An 8,529-nucleotide genomic window follows, 5' to 3' on the forward strand; every position below is an offset into this window, starting at 1 on the left:
AAAATCTAGATTTGAATGTTTAATGTTTTTATAACCAAAAGATACGTGAAAGTTTGAAACAGAAAATAGTGGTTTTTATCTTGCCGCTTTCTTGGTAAAGAAAACACCTTTTTACTCAAATTAATCAAAATGGAGTTTTGGAACCAAACTCTTCATACATACATACATATATATATATATATATATATATATATATATATATACACACACACACACACACACAAGTTTGATTAATTTATAATCAGTATTTACTGTCCAGCGTTAACATTGTGAAAATAAGTTAGTTAGTAATAATAATAAACTTGTAATCATTGAATAATTTCTGTTAAAATCATTTGCAGATTTTTAAAAAGCGCATGATCATATTAATTGAAAGTTTAATGACATTTGTAAACATTTCAGTTTACAAATAATGATCTGTTAATCATTACATAGCCTAATGATTAACAAGCACATCATCTCTTATTTCTAGCAATGTGAATATATATTTAATTAACTAATGATTTGTTTAGATTTACCAAAGCGTGATTTCCCCCCTCTCTTATGCGGCGGAAATGGGCTCGACGTTGATGCTCCACACTAGTCCAGTCGGTGGCGGTAATGCGCCAAAAGCAAGCTTGCCAACCGAAATCAGACATTTAAAGAAGAAGCAGCACTACTACTACTGCAGCAGCAGCAGCATTTTATATTTATTCTGAGATGAGATGATGAAACCTTTTTTTTTTTCTTTCTTTCTTTCAGTTTATGGATGAAACAGTTCGAATAATTTCGACTGCCATTTTACTAGTATTGTAAATGTCTATTGTGTGTGGTAGCTCTTGGGGCTGGCTGTTGGACTCTTGCACTCACATAGATGAGGGTTTGCAGCGCTGTGTTTGTCATAGTGCTGGGCTTGAAAAGCCGACATACTTCAAATACTGTTTCAAAAGGGAGTATTTTAATACTTTGAAGCCCCACGTTCAAATTCAACAAAACACAGATATCTTGACAAGCTACACGGCAAAACATAGCAATGGTGAACAAGCAAAGACTGATCTACAAACACGAAAGGTATGCAAGGGGAAAAAAGCGACACAAAGCAAGACAGCCACATATTTATTGTTGCTGTTATTATTTTAATTTATATACTGTGCTCGATTATAAGGTCTCTGGAGATTGCTGCATGATACTTTACAGTTTGTTTTTATTTGCAGAAACGAAAGAGAAAGCAGCGTGATCTCAATACAGGGGAGTTAGATGCCCATATTTATCATGGCAAGGTGACAATGCTTTATTCATTTCTAAAATTAAACAAAACGTAAATTAAACTGTACAGATTGAATTCTATTGGAATTTCATAACAGTGTCATCATTTGGAACTAATCCTAATGGGAACAATGATCCAATTTGGCAATATTATTTTATTATTATCATTTAAAAATTTTTTTCAAGAGTTCTTTTGGATATTGTCTAATGTTTGTCAGAGCCTTACTGGGGTGTATTGCCGAAAGCAGGTTATGTGACTTACCTGGCTAAAGTTTACTCAGAGTAAGCAGATAACCTCAATATTCTCTTCCAAAACCTTGAGGTTACTTTTAGGGTAAGTAGCCATAGCAACGTATACTTAACATAACCTGCTCCGATTGCAATGTTATAACTATATAATGTATTTCTTTAATACAAATACATATGTGATACATCTCACTTTACAAGAAGCGTGGAAGCAAAAATAAAACAATATTAAAAATATAAACTTATATAGCTGTGTTATCTTTGCAAGCACAAACTGTTTTTTTCTTTTTACTTAATTTTTCTTTTTTAATTTTACTTAACTTTTCAAAATAATTTGCATCAAACAATATAGCCTAATAATTTTTGTTCACAGTAATAAATAAAAAAAACTGATTATAGATTAAAAGATAAGATTTAAAAAGATTGCACAACTGACCAGTAGTTGGTGATATCTTTAAGAATGTAAGTCGCCATAAACAAAAGTAAATAAGTATTCTTAGCATTCATTTCCATGATGACTCCTGGATTCAGTGCTCAGTTTACAATGTTTTTGTGTGGTCACCGTTAACTCTGTGTTTCATACTCCAACTGTCACCAACCTGCGTACCTCGAGTAAGCAGTGTTTGGGTTAATCAACCGAGAGTTCAGGATATGTGATGGTAAGTTAACCTAGTTTATTTGTGCTAAAAAACAAAACAAAAATAACTATTTACCAATTTGAACTGTTGACGTAATAAATGCAGTGCAGAGCATCCGTGTTCTACGCCCAAACGCTGACTCATCATTGGGTGGCTCCTGCATCAGCATCACGCATGCATCGTGCTGCTCATGTGAACAGTTCGGACGTAAACGCGGAACAAACGTTTGTAACACACGTGCATCAAAAATAAAAATAAAAAAGTTTCCATTCCTATAGGTGTTCTTCAAGGTTAGGTACTCGGACCACTTCTCTTTCTAATTTAAGATAATTCAGCAATGTGACTTAAATTTCCTTCTACCTCACTTTCATAACCAACTGCATTAATGATCTGAAAATGTGACTTTTTGAAAATAACGTTTGAGTGACATTTGGTTCCTCGCTCATTTTTGAAGCCCATATTAACCACCTCATCAGGTCCTCATTTTTTAACCTTCACCATATTTCTTGTTTTCGGTTCCTTCCTCAGTCATAAGGATATATAAAAATAAATTATTATTTATTAAATGTTGTAGATCTTTCATGTACTCTGTGCATACTAAAATGGATCCTGAAAATGGACTGATTCCAAATTATGATAGAAATTCCAATAGAATTCCATCAGGATTTGCTTACTTGCTATTCTAGCTTACAAATTTCCTCTCACACACTCTCTTTCTGTGCATGTGTTGTTTTTATTTTTTTCCTCAGATCAGGTCAGTGGTTCTGGAGGGCTCTCGGGCTCTTCTGGAAGCTGGTCGTCAGTGTGGATACTTGACCGAAGCTCTGATCACACCACCCTCTGAATCCCTGACAACACACGAGTGCCAGCTAGCTGCCTTATGTGACATGGCCAAACAGCTCCCATTAACGGACGAGTCTGAGGTGGCACCAGTGCAGACGCTGAACGGAGATGGTCTGGATCCACCGCTTGACATATTCTCATACATCACTGAAAACCCATTTGACTGTGCTTATGAGGTCACGCTGATGAGGGAGAAGTATCTATTGCCCCCCCGCAGCCGATTCCTGTTGTCTGACATCACACGTATGCATCCACTTGTCCACAGTGAGTTTTAATTTACTATTCTATTACATAATAGAGTATTTTGTTTTTATGTAGAGGTAAATGGCTTAAAGCTTTCAAGACCAGTGTTAATTTAGTATTATTTATTATATACTATTATAGTATTGATTAATATTTTGAATGAGCTTTTAATTTTATATTTTCAGGTTTAATTTGAATAATTTTAGGGTAACAATAAGGTTCTATTTGTTAACATTAGTTAATTAGTTATCATGAGCTAACAATGAAAAATACTTCTGAAGCATTTATTAATCATAGGTAATATTACATTTGTAGATGTTAATATTATTTAATAGACCTGAGCTAACATGAACTAACAAACAGTTAACTAACATTAACAAAGATTAATAAATACTGTAACAAATTTGTTGCTTATTTTTAGTTAATGCATTAACCAAAGTTAACTATTGAGAACTTGTGTTACCAATTTTAGTTTAGGTTTTAGTCATTTTGTTATGCTACTTCAGATGCTTCCAATTTTGCATCATTTTGTTTATTGACCCTACAGTTTCATTATATTTTATATACAGTAATAATCCATGCTAAAACAGATCAGTTTTAATTTAATTCAAATCAGATCAATTAAAACTTTGTTTTATGCTTTAAATATTTCATACATTAACCCAAGTCAACAAAATGTAAGGAAACAGGATTCTTACTGGAATTTCATAATTTGGAAATAATCCTAATGGGGTCAAAAAAAGAATTTGTTTATCTTCATCATTTTTCTTCTAGAGTTCTTTTGGCCATTGTGGATATTTTAATTTATATGCTCCTTATGGGTCAGATTTCTCAGCAACACAGCTTAATTTTCCTCTGTGTGACTGTTGATCTGTGAGCTTTGCATATTGCAACGTTTTGACTACAGGTGGAGACAAATTCGACCTTATAGTCCTTGATCCGCCATGGGAAAACAAATCTGTCAAAAGAAGCAACAGGTAAAGTGACTCCACGTAGACATGCATGCATACGTGTTCATATGGCTATGAAATGATTCATTTTCATCCTGCAATAAGAAACTGCTCTGGACTGAAGTCATGTCATGGTATGATTGACAGATACAGTTCTCTGCCATCCTCTCAGCTCAAGCAACTTCCTGTGCCAGCTCTGGCTGCTCCAGAATGTTTGGTGGTTACGTGGGTAACTAACCGGGCAAAGCACCTGCGTTTCGTCAAAGAAGAGCTCTACCCATACTGGGCAGTTGAAGTTCTAGCTGAGTGGCTCTGGGTCAAGGTAAACAAAGAGCACAACTGCACAAGAAGAGGAAAAGTACCCTAAAACACTAATTAGGAGGAAAAAACACCATTAACCCTCTGGTATTCCTTACTTAGAGGTCACACTTAAGCCCTTTTAGTCGTACGCACAGCCTTGCAAATAATACTTGATTTGACTCGTATGCGTACACAGGCTTTAGACGTATATGCAGTTTTGTGCAATCTCTCGCCACGAGTTACAACCCATGTAAACATCTTTGTATTTTTTCATGCTAGAGTTGTACAAATGAGGGTTCATTATAACCTCTTCACACAATCTCTCGTCTATTGCATGCGTTCCAGTCTGTTCAGTTTTTCTTCAATTACCTTGTGAATCGACGGCCCCAGGGCACAGTTGGCACTTTGTGGAAAAACTTAATTAATGCAAAAAAAAATGCAATATGCATGTTTGAATTGTGTGTACAAAGTACACGCGGTTACAAAAATCCGGCGGTACGCGTGTACTCTTCAGATGATGAAATTTGCGTCACACGCACTGTACGCTGACCATCGCGAACACCTAAAAAGTGAATTATACTTTGAGCTTTATGATACGCTGAGGTCAGAATAGACTGACGACAATAAGTACACTCACTACCAGTCAAAAGTTTGGAAACGGTAAGATTTTTAATGTTTTTAAAAGAAGTTTCGTCTGCTCACCAAGGCTGCATTTATTTAATTAAAAATACAGTAAAAACAGTAATATTGTGAAATATTATTACAATTTAAAATAACTTTTTTCTGTTTGAATATATTTTATAAAGTAATTTATTCCTGTGATCAAATCTGAATTTTCAGCATCATTACTCCAGTCTTCAGTATCACATGATCCTTCAGAAATCATTCTAATATGCTGATCTGCTGCTCAACCAAAAATCTGCTTACCCAAAAATTAAAATACTGTCATCATTTACATGTCCTCATGTTGTTTTAAACCTGTATGACATTCGTGCATCTTCAAAACACAAATCAGGATATTTTTAATGAAGCCTGAGAGATTTTTATCCTTCCATCGAAAGTTCATTCAAAACATTGATGCGTCAAAAAGTTCATAAAGTGATTGAGCGGTTTAATCTGAGTCTTCTGGAGTAACTAATGGGTTTTCATAAAGTAATAACGAAACTTAATTACTTGTTTAAAGACCCATTCACACCAAGTATGATAACTATAAAGATAACGATAAAAATATAGTTCTAAAAATTCTTCTAAATATAAAAGAATAGCACTGTCTACACCACAGCTATAACGATAATGATATAGAGAAACTATATAGTTGGGATCACTTTCAGTACAATTTTTTTTCCAACTGTTGAACGAAAAAACACTGACAGCCAATCAGAATCCATTCTAATTTAAGGGCTCGCGCATTTAAAATGGCAGACGACATTGCTGGGAAGTTAATTGCCGAGCTCCAGAAAAAGCCAACACTGTTTGACAAGTCAAACCCCCTTTTCAAGAATACTTTAAAGAAAATGGATATATGGAAAACAATCGGTCATACCCTCGGAATAAATGGTGTGAAGTATTAATGATGAGATCATTATGCCAGGCAAGCAAACAGTGTAAAATAAAATTACCTCAGGTATCCAGCGCTAGTTTCGACAACATTGTCGAACTTCCTTTGAAGTTGCAGTGAAAAAGACTAGGTGTTGTTTTTATTCCACTATATTGACTTTGTCAGCTAAATTCACTGTTAGATTAGATCGATTACACTAGCTATTCACTCGAAACATAGCATGCTGAGGACATCTGCTGGTTAAAGCCATGTAAACGCAACAAGAATAGCAAAAACATGTTGTACACACTTTGAAAACGCAACGCATGCTTAGAATAAACAACATTATCGTTAGTTGGTGTGGACGCAAAAATAGTTATCGTCATTATAGTTATCTTTATAGTTATCGTTTTTGGTGTGAACAGGCCTTTAAGGAGGATTGCAATAATGTAACATGTTACTTTTGAAAGTACAACACTGCTAAGCTTGTGATCAGTTTGTCTGAATCTCCAGGTGACTCGAACAGGGGAGTTTGTGTTTCCTCTGGATTCACAACACAAGAAGCCCTATGAAGTGCTGGTGCTTGGCAAGTATCGCTCTTGCACTGATCACACAGTCAGGTAATGTGTATATGTTTCGCATTGGTGTCTTCTTTTCTTCCTTCTTTTTATATTGTAAACTCCAAAGCTCATTGTGTGTTACAGGTCTTCAGCAGTGGATGACCTTCCAGAGCAACGGCTTCTGATCAGCGTCCCCTCAGTACTGCACTCTCATAAGCCTTCGTTGTCAGGTGCACACGCTTAAAACAGATCTGTGCTTCAGTATAAGCAGCTACTTTTTTATTTGATCATTTGTGGTTCATATATCAGATTATACTTAATTTTGGTGTCTGCCTGCCTACCCTTTTGAAAAGGTCACACTTAAAAAAAAAAAGTACATATTACAGCAATAATATGTTTTAAAAGAATATACTTATTAATGTTTTCAGACACTTAATTAACTTAATCTGCATGTTAATGGAAATTAATTATATCTTAAATTTATATTAAATGCAATTAGCTGAACTTCAGAGTGCTTTTTGACCAACTTAAGTAGGACTTAAGTACATTTTTACATGTAATTTTATAATTACTTCTATTATTGAAATATATATACTGCTGAATGTACAAATACATGTCATGTTTATAAATAAATTTGTAATTACACATTTGTAATGAACGTGCATTTTAGTACATTGAAAATATATTAACTTTAACTGTAACACTGAATAACACACTTTACTCTTAAAATACACAAGTGGCATTTTATTTCATTAATATTATATTATCTGCAAGTACAGTCTTTTAACAATATTCTTTTGAGATTTGAAGTACCATTGCACATTCAACATCATTAATTGCACGTCTTTTTCACAAGCGTATCTTCTGCATGGAAAACACCCAGATGTTTTATTATCAGTGCAATTGTCTGTAGTTGTCTGTTTCGTCCTGCTGATGTTAAAGGTCAGGGTCCACAAACAGGATCTGCTGTGTATAAAAAAACTTGGAGAGTCCCTGATTTATAGCTTTTATGCTAATTCTTTCTCTTTTGTACTACAGCTGTGCTAAAGCCTTACATTAGCCGCAAGCCCAAGTGTTTGGAGTTGTTTGCCCGAAGTCTTCAGTGTGACTGGACCAGCTGGGGAAACGAAGTCATCAAGTTCCAGCACAGCAGCTATTTTACCAGAGAGAGGGCAGAGGATCCGGCCCGAACAGCAGAGACTGCACTTACACAGTAGCTCATGGACTTTTTTACAAGTGGAAGCCCAACAATTTCTAGTGTAAGTTTTGAGTTTGTATTATATACATGGATATCAGCTTTCAGTACTACATGTAAAATGCTTCACAATTGTGTTTTCATCTGAATAGTGTATTTTAAACCAAACAGAAACAACAATATTTTTGTATAAAAATGTATGCAAAGAATACTATCAATTGGGATTTGTACTTGCCATTCCGATAATTTGTCTGGTTTTAGAAATATTTTTTAGTATGTGTGTCAGAAATGTAATGTTATTTTTATAAATATTTTTGTTTTCACCACATTTTTGAGTTTGTAACCAATGGACTTGCACTTTGGGCACTAATTGTTTGACTTCCATTGTCTCATGTTGGTTGTAGAAATTATGTATCAAAATGTTAACTGTACAACCTCATGGGATATATAATGATATTTGACATTAAACTTTAAAGATCTTAGCAGCTGTATTATTTGTGCTGTAGTTTCTTTAATATAGTTTCCACTATTTAGTTCTGTTAATTTTGTGTTTTATCATTCTGTTTGTATACTTAAAATGTCTCATTACACCAGTCTTGGTTAAGGCTCATATACATTTTATGGTACATTTTACAGTATGCAGAAAGGATGCCTTAACTTTGATTGAAGTATAAATATTTTTGATAAATTAATATACTTTTATTTTACCAGATTCCTTGAGATTAGTGTTGTCATGATACTGAAATTTCCAACTTCGATGAATACCTTGAAA

General features: G+C 34.3%; 1 protein-coding gene across 1 annotated transcript; it reads left to right on the plus strand.

The window, feature by feature from the left end:
• The first annotated feature begins 571 nt into the window (after nt 1-571).
• Nucleotides 572-8,239, plus strand: mettl4 (methyltransferase 4, N6-adenosine). The gene is made up of 8 exons (XM_051901028.1): nt 572-1,050; nt 1,194-1,259; nt 2,879-3,236; nt 4,123-4,192; nt 4,313-4,487; nt 6,516-6,622; nt 6,707-6,792; nt 7,601-8,239. Exons 1-8 carry the CDS (start codon nt 796-798, stop codon nt 7,777-7,779), a joined length of 1,296 nt encoding a protein of 431 aa, XP_051756988.1. The 5' UTR covers nt 572-795; the 3' UTR covers nt 7,780-8,239.
• The last annotated feature ends 290 nt before the right edge of the window (nt 8,240-8,529 follow it).

This window comes from Ctenopharyngodon idella, chromosome 7 (genome assembly GCF_019924925.1).
Source record: "Ctenopharyngodon idella isolate HZGC_01 chromosome 7, HZGC01, whole genome shotgun sequence".
In the NCBI taxonomy this organism is placed as follows: Eukaryota; Metazoa; Chordata; class Actinopteri; order Cypriniformes; family Xenocyprididae; genus Ctenopharyngodon; species Ctenopharyngodon idella.

Bases quoted from the DNA above. Each gene is read 5' to 3' on its own strand.
- mettl4 (XM_051901028.1), top strand. From the start codon at position 796: ATGTCTATTGTGTGTGGTAGCTCTTGGGGCTGGCTGTTGGACTCTTGC. The intron at 3,237-4,122 runs GTGAGTTTTAAT...TTTTGACTACAG, and splicing joins TATGCATCCACTTGTCCACA to GTGGAGACAAATTCGACCTT. The intron at 6,623-6,706 runs GTAATGTGTATA...TGTGTGTTACAG, and splicing joins TGCACTGATCACACAGTCAG to GTCTTCAGCAGTGGATGACC.